The 24902-nt window shown below is 38.9% G+C and overlaps 1 protein-coding gene across 5 annotated transcripts in view; it reads left to right on the top strand.

Annotated features, from left to right (window-relative positions):
* The first annotated feature begins 9874 nt into the window (after positions 1-9874).
* Positions 9875-24902, top strand: part of LOC106085849 (neprilysin-2) — a 141541-nt gene continuing 126513 nt past the window's right edge. For 3 of the 5 annotated variants that reach the window (XM_059362315.1, XM_059362310.1, XM_059362313.1), the window contains exons 1-2: positions 9875-9955; positions 10322-10446. In XM_059362315.1, coding sequence (XP_059218298.1) covers positions 10430-10446 — 17 coding nt within the window. In that variant the 5' untranslated portion in view covers positions 9875-9955; positions 10322-10429. Of the gene's footprint in view, positions 9997-10321; positions 10447-24902 lie in introns of all 5 variants that reach the window. The other 2 variants (XM_059362312.1, XM_059362311.1) reach the window with 2 other exon arrangements.

The following is a 24902-nucleotide window of genomic DNA, read 5'->3' as shown; positions in this document are numbered from 1 at the left end:
TTCTTTACCAATTTCACAGGAACAAGAATTTTGGCAATATTCGATTTTGAAACAAGTAAAAAGACATTAAGGTCGGCCGGGCCGAACTTTGGATACCCACAACCTCGGGTATATATGTAAACCCCCTTTCGTCACAATCCGATGAGAATTGGATAACTTATGCACCCAAATTTGGCACGGACATTGAGTGGTCCTATAAATATGTCACTGTTGAATTTTGTATTTCAAATTTCAACAAAATCGGGTAAAAAATAAAGCTTTTATAAGCTTCAGACGCTTAACCGGCGTAGCGGTATATATGACAGTTATATCTAAATACAGTCCTATTTTTACCATATTTGGGTCGAATGGTGGGTGGCCTAAAACTACTCACTGTTTCAAATTTCAGTGACACGGAATAAAAAAAATGCTTTTATGGGCTTCAGATCTTTTATCGGTCTATATGGCAGCTATATCTAAATATAGTCCGATTTGAACCATATTTGGGTCAGATGTCGGGAGGCTTAAAACTACTCACTGCTTAAAATTTCAGCGAAATCGGATGAAAAATTAAGTTTTTATGGGCATTAGACCCTTTATCGTAAAATCGGTCTATATAGCAGCTAATCCAAATATGGTCCGATTTGACCAGTTCATGAACTTAACCAGCGTACGTCAAAAAGACGTATCTGTGCCAAATTTCAGCTCAATATCTCAATTTTTGAAGCCTATAGCGTGATTACAACAGACGGACGAACAGACACACGGACATCGTTAAATCGTCTTAGAATTTTACGACGATCCGAAATATATATACTTTGCAGGGTCGGAAATTGATATTTCGATGTGTTGCAAACGGAATGACTAAATGAATATACCCCCACCCCCAAAATAAAATCCTGGCTACGTCCCTGGCTCCCCTACGTATGCTTGCCAGATTTTGGGTAATTTGTAATGATGTTATCATTTTTATACCCTCCACCATAGGATGGGGGTATACCAATTTCGTCAAGCATATATATACCCCATAAAGTATATATGTTCTTGATCGTCATGTCCTTTTAAGTCGATCTAGCCATGTCGTTCCGTCCGTCCGTCTGTCTGTCAAAAGGACGCTAACTTTCGAAGGAGTAAAGCTAGCCGCTTGAAATTTTGCACAAATACTTTTTGTTAGTGTAGGTCGGTTGGAATTGTAAATGGGCCAAATCGGTCCATGTTTTGATATAGCTGCCAAATAAACCGATCTTGGGTCTTGACTTCTTCAGCCTTTCGATGGCGCAATTCTCGTCCGATTTAAGTGAAATTTTGCACATAGTGTTTTGGTATCACTTCCAACAACTCCGCTAAGTTTGGTTCAAATCGGTCCATGTTTTGATATAGCTGCCATATAAACCGATTTTGGGTCTTGACTTCTTGAGCCTCTAGATGGCGCAATTCTCATCCGATTTGACTGAAATTTTGCACATAGTGTTTTGATATCACTTCCAACAACTTTGTCAAGTGTGATTTAAATCGGTTCATATTCTGGTATAGCTGTCATATAAACCGATCTTGGGTCTTGACTTCTTGATCCTCTAGAGAGCACAATTCTCGTCCGATTTGACTGAAATTTTGCACATAGTGTTTTGTTATGACTTGCAATAACTGTGCTAAGTATGGCGCAAATCGGTACATAACCTGATATAGCTGCCATATAAACCGATCTTGGGTCTTGACTTCTTGAGCCTCTAGAGGGCGCAATTCTCATCCGATTTGGCTGCAATTTTGCATGAGGTGTTTTGTTATGGCTTCCAATAACTGTGCTTAGTATGGCGCAAATCGGTACATAATCTGATATAGCTGCCATACAAAACCGATCTGGGATCTTGATTTCTTGAGCCTCTAGAGGGCGCAATTCTCATCCGATTTGGCTGAAATTTTGTTCAACGGCTTCTCTCATGACCTTCAACATACGTGTCTAATATGGTCTGAATCGATCAATAGCTTGACACAGCTCCCATATAAACCTAGCTCCTGATTTTGCTTCTTGAGCCCCTACAAGGCGCAATTCTTATCCGAGTGAACTGAAATATTACACAATGACTTCTACAATGTTCAGCATTCATTTATGGTCCGAATCGTACTATAACTATAGCTCCAATAGCATAACTGTTCTTATTCATTATTCTTTGTTTGTCTAAAAGGAGGTACCGCGCATAGAACTCGACAAATGCGATCCATGGTGGGGGGTATATAAGATTCGGCCCGGCCGAACTTAGCACGCTGTTACTTGTTGAACATATTTGCTCGAAATTTGAGATGAATTGTTTAATTACCCATCTGAAAACATTCGTCAAGGCCCATTAAAATTGGTTCAGAATTGCATGTAGCATCCACTTTCTACTTAAAGGGTAGCTGTAAGGTACTATACAGTCGGCTCCGCCCGACTTTTGCCTTTCCTTGCTGGTTTATTCTGGAGGCAAAACCTTGAATAGGACAGATTTTACAACTCATTATCTGTTAATGAATTCGGCATTATGGTGCGTAAAAGTTGACAATATTTTAGATATTTTCAACAAAAAATCGTATGCACGAGTGATTCATCGAACTTGAACTTTATTTCATTATCACAGCTTCAATGTATTTCCTCCTATGTCCTTACCTTCGTAACTCAAAGTAAAACAATAAGCCACACGTCCAATGAAAAACACAATAGTAGGCATTTGCTGATTTGTTGGCTTACTTCTAAATAAAGATTGAGAATATATTGTGCGAGCAAATGGTAGGTAAGTGCATTTGCAAACGATATCGATATATCATTTTAACCGTTTTCTACTGAGCCACTACCGCCGGCCAGTTCCTTGTCATCGCACACTGGTGGCTCGAATAAGATCATGAAAACAAAGTGGCTCATCATTCGTGGCTAGAATAATTAATTTGGCCCAAAACTGAGAGAACAACAACAATGATACATAAATACATCTTTTGTTTATGAAGTGCTAATGCCAAAATAACAACGACGAAAACAAGGAAATTCGGTGTATGGTGGAATACGTAGCAAAAGAAAGTCAATGACATTTGAAAATTAGCCAGAAATTGCAAAAACAGATCATAAAATATGTGAAATACAAGCATTTGAATCACATTCAAATTATATGACTTTTACACAATATGGGCCAGGCCAGGCCACTTGGAGCCAAACAATAACCTGGTTTTACACTTGTTGGCACGTTGGGATCTTAAAAATATGCCTGCAAATTTTGATTTATTTTGTTTTTATTTTCCTGGAGCTTGAAATCACGTTTTCGACTTTTGTTAGGTGTGCTGTAACATCCTTACATTTGACAACAACATTGTGTTATTGTCCGAGAGTATCGCAGCATTCTTGCCAAGTTCATACTGATGCCTCTCAACTTTCGAAAAATAATTACAGGTTATTAACACTTAAAGCATAATGACCTGCGATTTGTTATCATAAGCAGATGATAAAAAATAATCTTCTGCTTCCCAGATTAAGCGATAAATCTTCTTCTCCCATCAAAGTTACTAAATGTTTATTTTCTTACAACGCTGAAGATGACATAGTGTCAAGTTCCTGATAAGACTAACAGCCATTCAAATCGCTGTTATACTTTCAATACAAGTATATGGCAGTGTACAAGAATTATAGTAGTATACCCATGCACTAAGTGATCTGGCACATACCGGTACTGGATGTGGGAATAATGCGAACCCAACGTGTAGCAATGTCATAGTCAATGCGATTAACAAAACTGTTCTCTTCGGAGAAAAGGAAATCCGCCCAGATTTAACCGGAGATATATGGAAGCAAGTCCTCCGACTTTGCAGTAGAACACTTCCTTGGAAAAATATCAGTATACCTCGACGAATCCTACGGAATACTCTGCAGATACAATTGGATACAGAACATCAGGTTGACAAAGGCCTTAGTGCCTTGGATTGACGGAACTCTAGTATTGCCATCTGGAAGATCATGTTACATGGATGGATCAAAGCTAGATGATAGAGTGGGCCTGGGGGTTTACATTGAGAACCCAGGGACTGAGATCTGTTTTAGTCTGTCTGACCATAATACGGTACTGCAGGTGTAGATCCGGGCGATCACAGAATGTGTGAGGTGATGTTGTGCTAACCCAAGGAAGTCGAGTAGGAACATCTTTACAGACAGTAAAGTGGCCATAAGGGCAATAACAACCAGGACGGTAAGGATATGTCTTGCAGTGTAAGTAGGAGATTAACGCCTTCTCTAAGGATGGCAAAATTCGCATCGTTTGGGTGCCGGGCCATAACGGAGTAAGGGGAAAAGGGTTAAGGCCAGAGGACAGCCGTCAATAAACTTGGTTGACCCGAAGCCTTTCGGGACGACGCAGTCCGAGTTAAGGGAGTGGGCGACGAATGTGCATGCAACATTGTGGAACAGCGAAACGGTCGGTAGGATGGCAAAAATCCTTTTGGGGGGATCCAGATCGTGAAAAGACGAGGCTATCACTGAAAGGAAGCAAGAAGGAAGTCAGTATAGCTATTGGTATCATAACGGGACACATAGGACTACCAGCTCACTTATGTAAAATCGGTGCGGCAAGTGATAGCATGTGTAGGGCATGCGGGAAAGATGATGAGACGTTGGAGCATTACCTTCGTCATTGCCTGGCTTTCGCGTCCAACAGATACCGGCACTTAAGTGAAGACACAATACCAGACCTTAACCAACTTAGGGGAGTGGTATTGAAAACAATTAAGGATTTTGTAAGTAGCACGGAATTCCTAACTTAAATTTTTTTTATAGAGGTTACTTTATAGATTTTAGAGACCACAACAAGCCGATTACTGGCTTAGGTGTATGTCCATAGTGGCATGGGGCGGATTAATATCTGCACCCTCTTTCCAACCTAACCTAACCTAGTGCCGGAAGGAATCCTGGCATGGTAAGAGATATTCATCCATTATGCTGTGTCTTCTCCTGGCAATTCCCAGGCACTGACACAAAAGGTGTTCGACTATCTCCCACACCTCTTCGTCATAGCAAATTCCTGAAGTCTGCCTCACCCTGTGTCGAGGTAAGGTCGTTGCAGTAACCAGTTAGGACTCTTATCCGCATGGCGAAGTCATGCACCCAAAGAAAAGTTAATACCAAACGTGCTCATTTCAGTACCATACGGTATTGATAGTAAAGCAACATCGTATGGTACAAAAACAATGCCAGATGGTATGGATGAAACATAAAATGATTGGTATCAGGCATGGTAAGAGATGTTCATCCATTATGCTGTGTTTTCTCCTCCCAATTGTCAGGCAGTGGCGCAAAGATGTTCCACTGTCTCCCACTCCTCCTCGTCATAGCAAATTCCAGAAGTCTGCCCCACCCTGCGTCTAGGTTAGGTTAGGTCGTTCTAATAACCAGTTAGGACTCTTGTCTGCAGTACTAAATCATGCTCCCGAAGAAAATTTGATACCAAACGTGCTCATTTCAGTACCATACGGTATTGATAGTAAAGCAACATCGTATGGTACAAAAACAATGCCGGATGGTATGGATGAAACATAAAATGATTGGTATCAGGCATGGTAAGAGGTGTTCATCCATTATGCTGTGTTTTCTCCTCCCAATTGTCAGGCAGTGGCGCAAAATATGTTCGACTGTCTCCCGCTCCTCCTCGTCATAGCAAATTCCTGAAGTCTGCCTCACCCTGTGTCTAGGTAAGGTTAGGTCGTTCCAGTGACCAGTTAGGACTCTTGTCTGCAGTACTAAATCATGCTCCCAGAGAAAAGTTGATACCAAACGTGCTCATTTCAGTACCATATGGTATTGATAGTAAAGTAACATCGTATGATACAAAAACAATACCGGATGGTATGGATGAAACATAAAATGATTAGTACCAGGCATGGTTAGAGGTTTTCATCCCATATGCTGTGTTTTCTCCTCGCAATTGCCAGGCAGTGGGGTAAACGATGTTCGACTGTCTCCCACTCCTCCTCGTCATAGTAAATTCCTGAACTCTGCCCCACCCTGCGTCTAGGATAGGTTAGGTCGTTCCAGTAACCAGTTAGGACTCTTGTCTGCAGTACTAAATCATGCTCCCAGAGAAAAGTTGATACCAAACGAGCTCATTTCAGTACTATACGGTATGGATAGTAAAGCAACATCGTATGGTACAAAAACAATACTGGATGAAACATAAAATGATTAGTACGGTTTGGTAATAGCCTTATTACCGAATTGGTATTGATGAAACATAAAATGATTAGTACCGTTTGGTAGTAGCCTTATTACCGAATTGGTAATGGTATGGATGAAACATAAAATGATTAGTAACGTTTGGTACTAGCCTTATTACCGAATTGGCATGGATGAATCATAAAATGATTAGCACCGTTTGGTACTAGCCTTATTACCGAACAGGTATTGGTTTTAATACCAATCTGTTATTGGTTTGAGCACCAGACTGTTATTGGTTTTACTAACAAACCGTTATTGATTATTCCATCCTTAATTAATCAAAAAAAAATATTTTTTATCTAATTTTATTTCGATTATTTATGTCAATAATTACAAAAGGCCTGGAAAATAAAAATTCGTAAACAATTTCAACCGAAAATAAAATCGTTTTAAATTAAAAAATAATTATTATTGATTCAATAATTTTTTAATTAAATATGACTTACTTCACTTATAGTCGTGTTTGAAACTTTTGTCATACATGGTGTTACACATCACACATCAGCTTTATCGAAATATGGTCCGATTTGGACCAAATTCTACACGGATATTGAGAGATCTAATAAGTACAAGTCATTGTTCAATTTTGTAGAACAAAATATAGGCGTTTATGGTAGCTATAGCCAAATATAGACCGATTTGAAATATACGACAAGGATTTCGAAAAGCCTAACATAAGTCACTGTAAAATTTCAGCGACATCGGATTTTAAATATGCCTTTTATGGGGCCAAGACTTTAAATCGAGAGATCGGTCTATATGACAGCTATATCCATATCTGGACCGATCTGAACCAAATTGCAGAAGGATGACGAGGGGCCTAACGCAACTCACTATCCAAAATTTTGGCAAAATCGGATAATAAATGTGGCTTTTACAAACCTAAGACCATAAAACGGCGGATCGGTCTAAATGGGGACTATATCTTCGAACTTAACCAGCTTATGGATAAAAAAAAGAATCTGTGCATAGTTTCAGCTCAATATCTCTATTTTTAAAGACTGTAGCGTGATTTCAACAGACAAATGGACGGACATGGCTAGATCGTCTTAGATTTTTACGATGATCAAGAGTATATATGCTTTATAGGGTCGGAAATGTATATTTCCATGTGTTGCAAACGGAAACTTTCAATCATTTGTATACCCTCCACCATAGGGTGTACTAATTTCGTCATTCTGTTTGTAACTCCTCGAAATATTCGTCTAAGACCCCATAAAGTATATTTATTCTTGAGCGTCATGACATTATAAGTCGATCTAGGCATGTTTGTCCGTCTGTCTGTGTAAAGCACGCTAACTTTCGATAGAGTAAAGATAGCCTCTTGAAATTTTGCACAAATACTTCTTATTAGTGTAGGTCGGTTTGGATTGTAAATGAGCCATATCGGTCCATGGTTTGATATAGCTGCCATATAAACCGATCTTGAATCTTGACTTCTTGAGCCACTAGAGGGCGCAATTCTTATCCGAGTTGAATGAATTTTTGCACGAAGTATTTTGTTATGATATGTATGGTGATACATCTGTGCCAAGTATGGTTCAAATCGGTTCATAACTTGATATAGCTGTCATATAAACAGATCTGGGGATTTGACTTCTTGAGCTTCTAGAGGGCGCAATTCCTATCCGATTTGCCTGAAATTTTGCATGACTTATATTATTTTTACTTTCCACAACTTTGTCAAATAAGGTTTAAATCGGTTCATAACCTGATATAGCTGCCATATAAACCGATCTGGGATCTTGACTTTTGAGCCTCTAGAGGTCGCAATTATTATCCGATTTGCCTGAAATTTTGTACGACGGATCCTCTCTTAACCATCAACATACGTGTTTATTATGGTCGGTCTATAGCCCGATACAGCTCCCATATGAATCGATCTCTCTATTTTACTTCTTGAGCCCCCAAAGGGCTCAATTCTTATTCGAATTGGCTGACATTTTACACAGGTCTCCAACATATAATTTAATTGTTGTCCCAACCGGACCCTATCTTGATATCGCTCTAATAGCAGAGCAAATCTTTTCTTTTATCTTTTTTTGCCTAAGAAGAGATGCCGGGCAAAGAACCCGACAAATGCGATCCATGGTGGAGGATATATAAGATTCGGCCCGGCCGAACTTAGCACGCTTTTACTTGTTTTAACTAAAATTTTTTTATTACTTTTCAAAAACGGTGATAGATATTATCATTTTCGTGATTGAAGCAGTTTAAAAAAATTAATTGGATCAATTAAGTTCTTGATTGAAACTGATTTAGATTTTTTCTGTGTAGAAGGCCACAGCAGCTCTGAGTCCGTCTATGACGCTGAACGCCTGGGCTCGAATCCTGGCGAGACCATCAATAACAACATTCGGAGGTGGTTTTCCGCTCCTAATGCTGGCGACATTTGTGAGGTGCTCTGCCCTGTAAAAACTTCTCACCAAAGAGGTAACTGCGGCACACCCTTCAGACTCTAAATAGGGGCTGATCTCGATCATATTTTATCCAGGTCTAGAGAACTCATATACAATAACAGATCTAGCGAAATCAGGCAATAAATCCGTTTTTTATGGGATTATGTTTAAAATTTCAGCGAAATCAGGTAATAATTAAAGCTTTTATGGGTTCCAGACCCTTTATTGGCAGATCGGTCTATATGGCAGCTATATCCAAATATAATCCAATCTGAACCATATTTGAGCCCAATGACGGGAGGCTTAAAAAAACTCACTGTTTAAAATTTCGTTGAAATTGGCTAATAAATGCAGCTTTTATGGACTTCAGACTCTTAACCCTCAGATTGGTCCATATGGCAGCCATATCTAAAGGGAGGCTTAAAACAACTCTCTGTTTCAAATTTTAAGGAAATCGGGTAATAATTAAAGCTTTTATGGGCTTAAGACCCTTTATCGGCAAATTTAGCCAGTTCAAGAACTTAGCCTGCGTGCAGTAAAAAGACGTATTTGTGTCAAATTTCAGCTAGATATCTATCGATTTTATTTAAAAATTTAAATTTCAAATACGTTAATCGTTAATTTTTGTATAAATAAAATTTTTAATGCGTTTATTTGTTTTTTGTATTCACAATTATATATTTTTATTGTTTAAAATTAATCTCCCACTGCCGGTATGCGTTATTTTCTTTTGCCCTTAAAAATGGCAACACTTTCACAACATTTGCACTACTATTTCCGGTTTGCAGAGTTGCCATACCAGAAAATGTATAACGAAGCCGCGCAAAACTATGGTCGCACACTGCCGCTGCTACTTAGCCGGCCAAACATTTCTTTTGCACTAGGCTGCGCTGCTGCTACTCTCAACACATTCTTGCCAATGCAGGGAGAGTGTGAGAGTAAGCGTTTTACCGGCTAAGTTGTTATCTTTCTTGTATTTGTTGTAACTCAACAGAAATTACTATTCAGGGGATATGACTGGGTACTTCTCTAAAACCATGATGATGCTATATGATTGCTTGTTGTGGTTGAGTGTTAGGGAGGTCTTCGTCAACGCATTGACGACTTGACTGCTGCTAGCTGCTGTGTGTGTGTGTGTGGTGAGCCTTTGGTGTGGTAAGGTAAGAAGAGTTGCGTCGCTGTGACTGTGCAGTTTTGGTGCTGCTTTTGCTAGTTGGCTGTGTTTTGATGGGAAACGAAACGATTCGCATATAAAAACAATGTTTCGTTAACATTTAAACTTCAGTTGTTGATCGTCAATCGCCAGTAGTGCACGAATGAAAACGCAACGCATGTTTAAATAAATTGAAATACAACGGTAAATCGCATAAAAAATAAAATAATTTAACAAAGATAGTGGTGCGTGCGGTTGTTTTAACCTTAAACTAATGGTGGTCAAATTTTGTTGATTTATTTAAATGAAAATCAGTGAACAAGAACAACTACGTTGAATGCAAGTTATGGAATTTATAAAAAGAAAAAAATTGTGGATTTTGGAAAACATAAAAGAATTAAACAAAAACCAATACAATCTTAAATTTTTTAAAATAACAGATTAAAAAAGAGAAAAAAAATTTTTTTTGGTTGTAAAAACAACATTATTTTGTAATATACAATATTTTTTTATTTTTTTAAATTATTTAAAATTTTAATTTTTAAAATTGTGTTATATTTTTTTCTCAAGAAATCTCAAGAATAATAAAATTTGTGGTTAAACCTCAATTTCAAAGTGCTCAACTACTAGCGAAGGAATCAACAACTAAATTTTGGAGACTTTTTTTGAAGTTGCAAAATGCAGACCGTTATCAAGTAAGTTTTTTGAATGCGAATTATTTCGGTTTATTTTTTTGTAGCGAAACAATTTTGATGTTATTTAGATTAAATTTTAAATGTATGTGTTTTGTTTTTATTAGAAAATATTTACAAGTATATTTTGTTTCGCGTGTTTGCTATGAACTGTGAAATTACGAAAATAAATGCTGAAAATATAGAAAAAGCTTAGAAATTTAATTTGCAATACAAGTATAGGAGAGCTATATAGATATATATCAGGTTCAATGTATACTGATTTGGACCATAACAGAATTCAATATGTAAACATTTTTAAGCAAATTGGGTAGCAAAATTGCAAATTTGCCAAGGGAAAACTTCTCACATATCAATTAGTGCTGTCCGGTTCAAGTCTAAGCTGAATGATAAGGGACCTCCTTTTTATAGCCCAGTCCGAACGGCGTGCCGCAGTGTGACACCTCTTTGGGGAGAAGTTTTTACATGGCTGCCATACCAAATGGTAGAGTACCTTACAAACGTCGCCAGTTAAGAATTGCACCCTATAAGAGCTCGAAAAGTGATGTCGGGAAATCGTTTTATATGAAAGCGCCCTCTATAGGCTCAAGAAAATATAATCGGGAGATCATTTTATATATGGCAGCTACATCAATTTATGAACCGATTTGAACCATACGTGGTGTAGTTGTTAAAGGTCAAAACAAAAGACTTCATACAAAATTTCAGCCAAATCGCATAAAAAATGCGCCCTCTAGCGGCTCAAAAGTCAAGATCCGGTTTGTATGGCAGCTATATCAAAACATGAACCGATGTGGCCCATTTACAATCCCAACTGACCTACACTGGTATGAAATATGTGTGCCTAGCTTTACTCCTTTCAAAGTTAGCGTGCATTCCATAGACAGATGGGCCGACGGACATGGCTAGATCGACTTAAAATATCATGGCGATCAAAAATATCATGGCGAAAAAAAAACAAGTAAAAGCCTGATAAGTTCGGCCGGGCCGAGTCTAGGTAACCCACCACCATGGATTCAGTTAAAATATGGGAGCTATATGTGGTTATAGACCGAATCATACCCTACTTGGCGCAGTTGTTGAGAGTCATAACAGAACATCATATGGAAAATTTCGGGAGATCGGTTTATATCGGGTGCTATATCATGTTCTTGACCGATTTGGACCGTACTAAGCACAGTTGTTGGAAGTTATAACAGAATACATGCAAAATTTCAGCCAAATTGAACAAAAATTGCGGCTTGCGGGGGCTCAAGAAGTCAAACCGGGAGATCAGTTTATATGGGAACGATTTGGACAGCACTTGGCATAGTTGTTGGAAGTTATAACAGAACACAGTATGCTCATTTCCAAATCGGATGAAAATTGAGGCTTCTAGCGGCTCAAGAAGTTAAATCGAGAGATCGGTTTATATGGGAGCTATATCAGGTTATGAACCGATTTAGACTATACATGGAACAGACGTAGGAAGTTAAAACAAAACACTTCATGCAAAATTTCATCCAAATCGGTTAATAATTGCGCTCTTTTGCGGCTTAAGATATCAAGATCCGACATCGGTTTAAATGGGAGCTATATCAGGTTATAAACTGATTTAGACCATACTTGACACAGTTGTTGAAAGTCATAACAAAACACTACATGCAAAATGTCAGACATATTGGGTGATAATTGCGCCCTCTAGCGGCTTAAGAAGTCGAGATCCACTTATTTTGGAGCTGTATCAGGTTATAAACTGATGTAGACCTTGCTTGACACAGTTGTTGAAAGTCATCATAAAATACTTTACGCAAAATTCGACCCAAATCGGATAATAATTGCGCCCTCTAGCGGCTCAGAGGTCAAGATCCGAGATCGGTTTACATGGGAGCTATATCATATCGGACCCCCGCTTCCGCATTGACATCGTCTCCAACGTCTTCAGGATCGCGAAGACTTTCGCCTGAAAGACACTGTACCCTACCAGAAGTCTATAAGATTCCCTGATTCCAAGGAACTCAATGAAGACTGCTGCTCCAGTGTCCCCATCCAATTTATTCCCATCCTTGTATACAGAGGGTCCCGGGAAGGATAGGGTGCCCCCAACCCAGAGATCCCTTTTGCGCCACGCAGCAACACCACCACGCAGAACAGAAGATTGAGCTAAATTAGTGTTGCCACATACCCAACCTAAAGGTGCAAGGGCATAAGATCAAGAATGGCATTCAGCGCCTCTCTTGGGGCACTTCCCCTTGCCTCAGAGATTAGCACTGCCGCGGTACATTGTACCTTTTCGATTATCCTGTGGAGGGCACAATTGTTCAGAGAGCCACATCAGGCGACCATAGGTGAGAATTGGCCGAACGACCACGGTCCCTGGCTTTGGGCCCCAACTCCTTTCTATGGGGTTGCGACAGGAGTAGAGCTCATTCATTCATTCATTTATTTCAGCATTTTAATTGGAAACTAAGTTACTAGATGACGATATAAATGCTACTGCTGAAATGATTGAGAAGATAATTTTAAATGGAATGAGGACATTTATTCCAGTTAAGACTATAACGGCTAAATCAGACGACAAAAGTTGGTTTAACCAGACATGCAGAGATGCTGTCAGATCGAAAGAGGTGGCATTCAGAAACTGGCGCTTGGATAAAAATGTCAATACTGAATGTCAATGAGCGTCTGCGTACTAAGGTTCTTACCTCTACACGAGGAAATAAAAGCTAATGGTCGTTTGTGAAAAGAGTAAAGGGTAGTTCTTCATCTATTCCAACTCTAGTTCAGGACGATCAAACGTTCACTGACCCGGTTGATAAGACTAACCTGTTGGCTCATATATTTGCAGGGAACTCTTCCCTGCCGGATAGCAATCAACCACTCTCCTCAATCGAAAATGTACTTGGCGTCGTACTCCAAATATTTTTTCAAACTCGTGGAGTTAAAAGGGTTCTTGAAAATCTAGACGTAAATAAATCCCTGGGCCCGGATGACATATCAACACTTGTCTTACGCAAGTGTTCTTCGACGCTGGCTCGTTCATTACGCAACCTTTTCAACCTTGCCTACCGTGCAGGAGTCTTCCCGGCGCGTTGGAAGGTTGCGAACGTTCAGCCAATACCCAAAAAGGGTGAGGCAAACAACCCTGTGAATTATCGGCCAATTACGATATGCTGCGCTTCTCCAAGGTCATGGAGAGCATGGTTAATCACCATCTTGTGAGGTATTTAGAGTCTAATTGCCTTCTTAGCGACCAACAGTATGGGTTCTGCAGAAATCGCTCTATGGGCGACCTCATGGCACTTCTGTCGGAACATTGGAGTCGCTCAATCCATCAGTTTGGTGAGAGTAAGGTTGTGGCTCTGGCTATCTCCAAGGCATTTGAGCTTAAACTTGAATCGGACTGCACTCTTTGATATGTGAGAAGTTTGCCCCTGTTCCTTTATGGAATGTTCATGGGCAAAATTTGCATTTGATAGGGTCTGGCACGGTGCACTGCTACCAATGCTTGGCGCATTTGGTGTCGGTAATGGCTTCGTTCGATTTATTTCGAGCTTTCTCAGAGATCGCACTATACGAGATCACTATACAAGGGTTCTCATTCAATGAGCACAAATTGAACGCAGGTTTACCCCAGGGCTCTGTTCTTTCTCCTTCTCTTTTTCTAATTTTCATCAACGATCTGTTCTAGGGTCAGACATCGAATCCGATCTACTCATTTGCGGATGACAGTAATCTCTGTCATTCGTACTCATTCGACCATAGGCCGAGTCTTCGAGAGATTGAGGACAAGAGGCGGGTTATGGACGATACCACTCTGTCAGGATTTGCTGGCCATTTCTGAGTGGGGTCGAATGAATCGAGTAGATTTTAATGCACGGAAGACTCAGTGTTGCTTGTTGTCACACACGATTCGTTGACCCATTACGATCATCTTTGTCTATCAACGGTGTCGATGTTGAGCAAGCAGAAGCTCTTGATGTTCTTCTGGGCATGAAAACGCAAAGTGATGTCCGTTGAGCTAAACTTGTAAAGGGTGATTTTTTTGAGGTTAGGATTTTCATGCATTAGTATTTGACAGATCACGTGGAATTTCAGACATGGTGTCAAAGAGAAAGATGCTCAGTATGCTTTGACATTTCATCATGAATAGACTTACTAACGAGCAACGCTTGCAAATCATTGAATTTTATTACCAAAATCAGTGTTCGGTTCGAAATGTGTTCATTCACCGTTCAGCGATGAGGCTCATTTCTGGTTGAATGGCTACGTAAATAAGCAAAATTGCCGCATTTGGAGTGAAGAGCAACCAGAAGCCGTTCAAGAACTGCCCATGCATCCCGAAAAATGCACTGTTTGGTGTGGTTTGTACGCTGGTGGAATCATTGGACCGTATTTTTTCAAAGATGCTGTTGGACGCAACGTTACGGTGAATGAACACATTTCGAACCGAACACTGATTTTGGTAATAAAATTCAATGATTTGCAAGCGTTGCTCGTTAGTAAGTCTATTCATGATGAAATGTCAAAGCATACTGAGCATCTTTCTCTTTGACACCATGTCTGAAATCCCACGTGATCTGTCAAATACTAATGCATGAAAATCTTAACCTCAAAAAAATCACCCTTTATTTGAAGTGTCGAAAGAAGCATTCAAGTGTTTAGGCTTCCATAAACGGTGTAAGAATTGTTAAGAAGATCAGACGTTCTTAACAACTACACCACTTTCATATGGTTGAAAATGGAGTACAACTCACATGTATGGGCTGGAGCTTAAAAATCATTCCTGGAGCTAATGGACCGTGTACAAAGGAAAGCGATGGCGTTGATTGGGGACAGTGTGGTATCCAACTCTATTGCCTCACTTCGTCATCGTCGCAATGTGGGTTGTTTGGTGTTGTTCTATCGGTACTTTCATGGTGTGTTTTCTTCTGATATTAGTCTTCTTATTCCTGATGTAAGGATGTATGTCAGGGATACTAGACCTTCCAGGAAATCACACCCGAACCATTCGTATGTGGAATCGACTTCCGGCTAATGTTTTTCCCATCCACTTTGACATCCAAAGATTTAAGACAAATGTCAATAAGCACTACATCCTTGTCTCCCCCCTCCAATTTCTAATTTCCTCTCGCCAACGCAATGCACTGCATTCATAGGGGACATCCCCTGGGTGTTGGCTGACAAAAAAAAAAAAAGCGGAGAGCACAAAAAGGCTTAACATATTGGTTGATATTTAAATTGTAGCCGCTAAATATTTATTAAAAACAAACGAATTTTATTTCTAAAAACCAGTTGTTTCTCTTAACATTTACTTTGTTTCTGCTGAATTTCTCTTTTTGTGGACGACCCTAACTTTTCGAGGTCATTGTTTTTTTTTTGTTTTTTTTTTTTTTTGTAAATCTGAACTTGATTTTTTTTACAATCTTCACGCACAATTGGTTTAATATTTACTTGTTAATGGGTTTATTTTTCTTTTTATTGTAAACTTTACTGATTTTTTTTTGCAGGCTGTTGAGAGTGTTATTTATTTATTAAAAAAGTTATATAATTCTAGAAATGTGTATTCTGTATGTATGACTCGACATTTTAAAGCCGGTAATTATAGCAATTTTTCCTCAACATTCATCAACACGAGATAATTTTGTATTCAATTTGAAATGTAAGAGTGATTTAAGTTTATTTTTTTTTGTACTATTTGATGATAAATTTGTGTGATACAGAAAATACTAATTAAATATCTTTTATAATAAATTTGATTGTAGCCACCACCACCAAAATTTTATACATGCAAAAATAGAAATGTTATACAAAACATGGTTAAAAAAATCTTTTAAATTTGGATTCCTCACGAAACAACGTTCACCAATTTACACTTTTTTCTTTTTCTTACCAATTTCATAGACGTAATAGTTTGGCATTAATTATTTGAACAAAGAAAATAAAAAAGGTACCAAATGTATGACCAAACCAAGTTACATGAACCACAAATGAATTTTTATATACTTTGTAGACTGCAAAATTTGCTAATTTTGCTCATGAACCAGCCACTAAGGAACAGGGGCAAACTTCTCACCTATCAATAAGTGCAGTCCGATTCAAATTTAAGCTCAATGATAGGGGTCCCCCTTTTTATAGCCGAGTCCGAACGGCGTGCTGCAGTGCGACACCTCTTTGGAGAGAAGTTTTACATGGCATAGGACCCCACAAATGTTGCCAGCATTAGGAGGGGAAAGCCACCGCTGAAATTTTTCTCTGATGGTCTCGCCAGGATTCGAACCCAGGCGTTCAGCGTCATAGGAGGACATGCTGGATCTGACGCCATAAAATTTATATATTTTCTAGAAAGTCTCGACATTCTGAGTCGATATAGCCATGTCGTCCGTACCTCGGTCCGTCCCTCCGCCCGTCCGTCTATCGAAATCACGATAACGGTCGAACGCCTAAAGCTAGTCGCTTGAAAGTTTGCACAGGTACTTCTTATTGATGTAGGTCGTTGGCGATTGCAAATGGATCATATAGGTTCAGATTAAGATATCTTCTTTCTATATATACAAATCAATTTGTGCTTGTAGGTTTGTTTGTATGTTCCTTATAGACTCAGAAACGGCTGATCCGATTTCCTTCAAATTTTCACGAATGGCGCATAATGATCCCGTGGTGAAAATAGGGTACTAAATTTTTATACCCACCACCGACGGATGGGGGTATATTCATTTTGTCATTCCGTTTGCAACACATCGAAATATCCATTTCCGACCCTATAAAGTATATATATTCTTGATCAGCGTAAAAATCTAAGACGATATAGACATGTCCGTCCGTCTGTCTGTTGAAATCACGCTACAGTCTTCAAAAATAGAGATATTGAGCTGAAATTTTGCACAGATTCCTTTTTTGTCCATAAGCAGGTTATGTTCGTAGATGGGCTATATCGGACTATATCTTGGTATAGCCCCCATATAGACCGATCCGCCGATTTAGGGCCTTAAGCCAATAAAAGCCACATTTATTATCCGATTTTGCTGAAATTTGGGACAGTGAGTTGTGTTAGGCCCTTCGACATCCTCCGTCAATTTGGCTCCGATCGGTTCAGATTTAGATATAGCTGCCACATAGACCGATTCTTCGATTTAGGGTCTTAGGCCCATAAAAGCCACATTTATTATCCGATTTTGCTGAAATTTGGGACAGTGAGTTGTCTTAGGCCCTTCGACGTCCTTCGTCAATTTGGCTCAGATCGGTTCAGATTTGGATATACCTCCCATATAGACCGATCCTCTGATTTAGTGTCATAGGCCCATAAAAGCTACATTTTTAATCCGATTTTGCTGCAATTTGGGACAATACGTTGTCTTAAGCCCCTCGACATTCTCCGTCAATATGGCTTAGATCGGTTCAGATTTGAGTATAGCTGCCATTTAGACCGATCCTCCAATTAAGGGTCTTAGGCCCATAAAGGCCACATTTATTATCCGATTTTGCTGAAATTTGGGACAGTATGTTGTCTTAAGCCCCTCGACAATCTTTGTCAATACGGTTCAGATCGCTTTAGATTTGAGTATAGCTGCCATATAGACCGATCCTCCAATTTAGGGTCTTAGGCCCATAAAAGCCACTATTATTATCCAATTTTGCGGAAATTTGGGACAGTGAGTTGTGTTATCCCCTTCAACATCCTCCGTCAATTTGGCTGAGATCGGTCCAGATTTGGATATAGCTGCCATATAGTCCGATCATTTATTGTCCGATGTTGCCGAAATTTGGGACAAAGAGTTAAGTTAAGTCCCTCCACATATTTCTGCAATTTGGTCTAGATCGATCAGGATTTGCATATAGCTGCCATATAGACCGATCTCTCGTTTTAAAGTCTTGGCCCCATAAAAGGCGCTTTTTTAATCCGATTGCACTGAAATTTGACACACTGACTTAATTTATGCTTTTCGACATCCGTGTCGTATATAGTTCAAATCGGTTTATTTTTAGATATACCTACTAAAAAGACCAATATTTTGTTATATACAATTGAACAATGACTTTTACTTATTAGTAATTGGTCCAAATCGGAACATATATTGATATAGCTATATATATATATATATATATATATATATATATAGGTATGAGTTTTGCACTATTTTGACGAAAGGTGGTTTACATATATATCCGAGGTGGTGGGTATCGAAAGTTCGGCCCGGCCGAACTTAACGCCTTTTTACTTGTTTGATATCTGAAGGGGGCGGACCCTCCCCCTCAGAAACGCCAGATCTCGGAGATGGGTTGTGCGATTTAAGCGAAATTTTGTGTGCCCATACTATATGTGCCCCTAAAAATAAAAATCCCTCTAGGGGGACCGCCCCACCCTAAACCCTACCAAACATATATTTAGACCAATCACGACAATATGGCACTCAAAGGAAAGGTATTTAGGATAAGAAAACGTATCTGATAGTCCATTGTCGGACCAAGTGTTTGGGGGACCACCCCAATCCCCAAAAAACCCCTAAATCTGACATATTTACCGACTATGGCAATATGGGACTCAAATGAAAAGGTATTTGCGAGTAGAATGCGAATCTAATATCCAAATGTGGGTCTCTTTTCTGGGGGTCCACCCCTTCTTCAAAACACCCCCCAAACAGGACTTATTTACTGACCATGGGAATATGGGGCTTAAATAAAAGGGTTTAATTGTAAAATTCGAATCTGATATCGAAATGTGAGACCAAGTGTTTGGGGGATGCCTCTCCCTAAAAACATCCCCCCAAGGGGACAAATTTACGACCATAGCAATATGGGGCTCAAATGAAAGGTTGTTGGGAGTAATGCACGAATCTGATATTAAATTTTGGGGTCAATGGGGCCACCCCACCCCTACAACACCACCCAAAAAGAAAGTATTTGCTGACTATTGCAATATGAGTTTCAAATAATAGGGTTTTTGAAGTAGAACACGAATCCGATATATATTTTCAAGGCCAACTCACTGAGTGACCGCCCATCCCCCATAATACCCCCCAAGCCGGCCTTGCTTGCCGACGATGGAAATATGGGGCTCAATTTAAAGGTATTTGGGAGTAGACCACGTATCTGATATCATCATTAGGGACCAACTGTCTAGCGAACATCCCACCACCATAACAACCCCCGATTGGACGTATTTGCTCACCAAGATAATCTGGGTCTTAAAGAGAGTGGAACTGAATATTTATAGTTTTTAGGGCCATTACCGCAAACCGGACATATTTGCTGACTTTTGCAATAAGGAGTTTAAATGAGATCAGAAAATGAATTTGATATCCAATTTTGAGGCCAATGGCAATATGGGGTTCAAATAAATGATATATAGTTATAAGAGAATATAGCACGGTGCTGATATATTTTCCGGGCTTAGTGTTTGGGGGACCACCCCAATCCCTAAAACTCCTCTAAATTGGGCATATTTACCGACCATGTCAATGTGGAGCTTAAAGGAAAGGTATTGGGGGGTAGAGCAATTCATACCCTCCACTTTCGGGACCAATTTTCTGGGGGTCTACCCCTTTCCCAAAATACCCCACTAACAGCAAATTTGTTAGTGACCATTGCAATATGGGACGCAAATAAAGGTATTTGGGAGTAGAATACGAATTTGATATCCAAATGTAGGACCATGTATTTGGGGCATCACCCCATACCCAAAACACGTCCCAAAGGGAAAAAAATTTTTCGACCATGCCAATATGTGGCTCAAATGAAAGGTATTGGGTTGCCCAAAAAGTAATTGCGGATTTTTCATATAGTCGTCGTGGACAAATTTTTTCACAGCTTGTGACTCTGTAATTGCATTCTTTCTTCTGTCAGTTGTCAGCTGTTACTTTTAGCTTGCTTTAGAAAAAAAAGTGTAAAAAAAGTATATTTGATTAAAGTTCATTCTAAGTTTTATTACAAATGCATTTACTTTCTTTTAAAAAATCCGCAATTACTTTTTGGGCAACCCAATATTTGAGATTAGAAAACGAATTTGATAACTTATTTTGGGGCCATGTGTTTGGGGGACGCCTCATCGCATAAACTCCCCTAAACCAATGGCAATATGGGGTTTAAATAAATGGTATTTGAAAGAAGAGCACGATGTTGATATTTTTTCAGGGCCAAGTGCCTGGGGGACTACCTCACCCCCGAAAACACCCCTAAATCAAATATCAAGAGAATATCGGGCTGAAATAAAGTATTTTAAGAATGGAGTACACGTTACATCCAAACTTTAATTCGTTGACCCATAAAGATCATATGGGATTCAGATAAAGGCACTTATATTGTTAAACTGCTAGTTTTTGGTGAGAGGCGGCCCCCCAAACACTTGGACCCATATTTGGATATCAGATTCGTATTCTACATTCAAATACCTTTTATTTAAGCCCCATATTCCCATGGTCAGGTAATAAGTTCAGTTTGGGGGGTGTTTTGGGGAAGGGGTGAACCCCCAAACACTTGGTCCCATATTTGGATATCAGATTCGTATTCTACTCGCAAATACCTTTCATTTGAGTCCCATATTGCTATGGTCGGTAAATATGTCCGATTTAGGGGTGTTTTGGGTCTTGGGGTGGGCCCTCTAAAACTTGGACGGACAATTGGATATCAGATACGTTTTCTTATCCTAAATACCTTTTATTTGAGTCCCATATTGTCGTGATTGGTCTAAATATATGTTTGGTAGGTTTTAGGGTGGGGCAGCCCCCCTAGGTACCCCATCCGAAATTTGGATACCAAATTTTTATTTTTAGGGTACTATATGAGAGCACACAAAATTTCGCTTAAATCGCACCACCCATCTCCGAGATCTGGCATTTCTGAAAATTAGGGTAAGGGGAAGGGTCCGCCTCCCCTTCAGATATCAAAAAATTTAGTACCCTATTTTCACCACGGGGTCATTATGCACCGTCTGTGAAAATTTCAAGAAAAACGATTTAGCCGTTTCTGAGTCTATAAGGAATACACAAACATACAAATAAACAAACAAACACAAATTAATTTTTATATATAAGATATGGCCCACATATAAACCGATTCCCGGTTTTGATTTCTTGAGCCCCTAGAAGCCTCAATTGTCATCCGATTTGGCTGAAATTTGGAACAAAGACTTGTTTTATGACTTTCAACATCCATGCCAAGAATGATTTAAATCGGCTTATAGACATATATAGCCCCCATATAAACCGTTCCCCGAAATTGACTTCTAGATGCCTTAACTTTGTGTCATCTTAGTTATTGAGTGTTATGTCCGCCTACAGGTATGGCAGTACGCCCAAGAAAAAATTTGGTAGTTATGACGGTTTTTCAAAGCATACATAACGCCAAACAAATATGGGCGTTAAGTCCGTTGGGCATTATGACCGGTCACTCTTCTCACTGATGTAGGTCGCTGGGGATTGTTAGTGGGCAAAATCGATGCAGGTTTACCGATCTCCCGTCTATCCGCGCAATTTTTATTGGATTTGGCTGATATTTTGCATGATGACTCTTCATATAACCTTCAATATCTGTGCAAAGTATGATTCACATTGGTCTATATTAAATTTTCCATGAACATTCTTCTAAAGAATAGGGGCTCACATCGGTCTATAATCTGATATAAATTCCATATGAACTGATATTCCAATATGAGTTCTTGAACCTTTATAGGGAGCAATTCTTAACCGATTTGGATGAAATTTTCCAAGGCAACTTGTTTTATGACTTTGAACATATGTTTGTTTGTTTTTGGATTTAATAAAAATCAAAATGAATGGTGGTTATAATAAATATTTCCATCTTAGATTCATTGTCCAGCCTGTTGCAATCAGATTTCTCTCAGTGTGTGTGGAACAATTAATAAAACCACTGTTTAATTGTTTTCAACTACAAAACTGGAAGCTAAATTAAAGATCCACCCACGAAATTAAAACTGGAAAGAAACAAATGGGATGACAACAAGAAACCAGAGCAGGCCAGTTAACCGGCCGGGGCATACCATGTTCAAGCTAAGTCAGTGATTTTTGATTAAGAATAATGAAACCAGCACCCTGCCTCTACCATGAACATCTGTTCCATATTTTAGATTTTTTTTTTCTTCAAAATTTGTATGAACGCTTAAAATGGTTGATGATGTATGTATGTGCTTCTAAGTATTTGGTTTTTTTTTTGGCGAAAAAATATTTAAATCATTATTTTAGTGATTTTAATTAAGATTTTATTGGCCACGAGTTTATGAATCCCGCAACCCCATCACCCATTACCATTTTCTGTTGACTAGGGACTGTGACTAATTAAACGATTTTTTTTTCTATTGTTGCTTTAGTTTTTGACAAGAAGAAAAAAAGAAAAGAACAGCAACAATTAGGCAAATAGTTATAACAATTATAAGCGCTACAAAATCGGCAACTATGTGAAAAATCACTTTTTTTGTTTAGTTTTTTGTTTTTTACTATGCCTTTGTGTAACAAAATTCCCCATTAACATTTAACCCCATATGTTTGTGGCTTGTCAAAAAAAAAAAAACAAAAAAAAAAAAACAAAAATCCAATACAAATTTCTATGTGTGAATGGAACTGGTGATTAAGGGCTTTTCTTTTATATTTCACAAATTAAATATTGTATAGTCTGTTTTTTTTTGCTTTGTCGACTTTTTAATGGCTGATAAGTCGCGAGATGAATAGATGCGAAAGCCGCTCTTTTGAAACCAATGGCTTCCCATACCCGTCAGAAGTCAGGTGTGAATGCTTCACATTGTTGGGGGGGATTTGAAAACTTTTTCTTCTATGTTGACACTTGAAATTATGTCTTTTTGAAAGCAAAATATGTCAACAAATTAACACTTTTTTCTAAGCAAACAGCAATAAAATAACAAAGGCATGGTATTTTGAAGATCCAAACTAAGTGGCAAATGGCCTATAAATGAGAGGAGTTTATGCTTAGCTTACCTGGACTACTATGGCTCATTGACTTCTGGCAATCGCTAATCTAATCTCCAGTTTAGTGGCAATGTTGACAATTTCTTTGTATTATTTACTGTTTATGTTTGCTCCTAAAACAATTAATGATCGTTTTCTGAGAATGGTAAACTAAAAAACAAGATTTTGGAAATTTAAATGGGATTCCCATAGAGTTGTTTCTTGGGAAAGACAATATCAATGAATTTGTTATGATTTATTTACGTAGATTCTTAGAGCCAACCAAGGGGCAGAAAACTCTTCAAAAGAGATAGAGTCCCAAGAACATCACATAACTGGGACGTCTTTAAGATTGAGCTCGAATACGTTAGGTTGGCGGAGGATGTTGCTAAGACTTAGTCATCTAGACATCCACATTGACCAGACTAAGCCATTGTGATTCCCTCTTCTCCTCTTCACAACGCTAACCGTCCATTAACGTGCTTTCTGGTGCCACCCGGATGAAAAGGTAAACGCCTTGATCCTGCACGGACTTACACCTCTCAGTGCTTTTAGTGCCTGAAAGAAAAAGTAACCCAGTAAACTGTTTCTACTTTGACAAAAAGCAGGGCATTGACAAAGAAAGTGAAAGCTGTTTTCCGAGGCGTCGCACTGTGGGATGGAATAGAAAAAAAAAACAAGTAAAAATATATGCCGTTTGAAAATGGCTAGAGATATCTCTTTGACCACCTTTTATACCACCTCGGGCATATGTAAACCTCCTTTCGTCATAGTCCGGTGAAAAATGCATAAAACATAATATTGACCTTTTTGGTAGCTATATCCAAATATGGACCTATCTGAACCATATATGAAACGGATGTAGAAAAGCCTCGCATAAATCACTGTGTCAAATTTCATCGAAATCTGATTATAATTTCGCTTTTTATGGGGCCAAGACTTTAAATCGAAAGAACGGTCTTTACGAGCCATATTGCAAAAGCATATCGAGGGGCTTAACTCAGTTTAGTGTTCCAAATTTCGGCGACATCGGACAATAAATGCGTCTTTTATGGGCTCAAAAAAAATGCCGAAGAGCCAAACACAACTCACTGTCTTAAATTTCGGTGACATCGGACAATAAATGCGCCTTTTATGGACCCAAGACCTTAAATCGAGAGATCGGTCTCTATATGGCAGCTATATCCACACATGGACCGATCTAAGCTTAATTGCAGAAAGATATCGAGGGGCTTAACTCAATTTACTGTCCCAAATTTTGGCGAAATTGGTCAATAAATGCGCCTTTTATGAACCCAAGACCTTAAATCGAGAGATCGGTCTATACGGCAGATATATCCAAATCTGGACCAATCTGTGCCATATTGCAAAAGCATATCGAGAGGCTTAACTCAATTTACTGTCCCAAATTTCGGCGACATCGGGCAGTAAATGCGTCTTTTATGGGCTCAAAACCTTAAATCGAGAGAGATGGTCTATACGGTAGATATATCCAAATCTGGACCGATCTAGGCCCAATTGCAGAAAAATGCCGAAGAGCCTAACACAACTCACTGTCTTAAATTT

This window comes from Stomoxys calcitrans, chromosome 2, assembly GCF_963082655.1.
Source record: "Stomoxys calcitrans chromosome 2, idStoCalc2.1, whole genome shotgun sequence".
Taxonomy (NCBI): domain Eukaryota; kingdom Metazoa; phylum Arthropoda; class Insecta; order Diptera; family Muscidae; genus Stomoxys; species Stomoxys calcitrans.
This window is presented reverse-complemented; position numbering and strand designations above follow the sequence as displayed.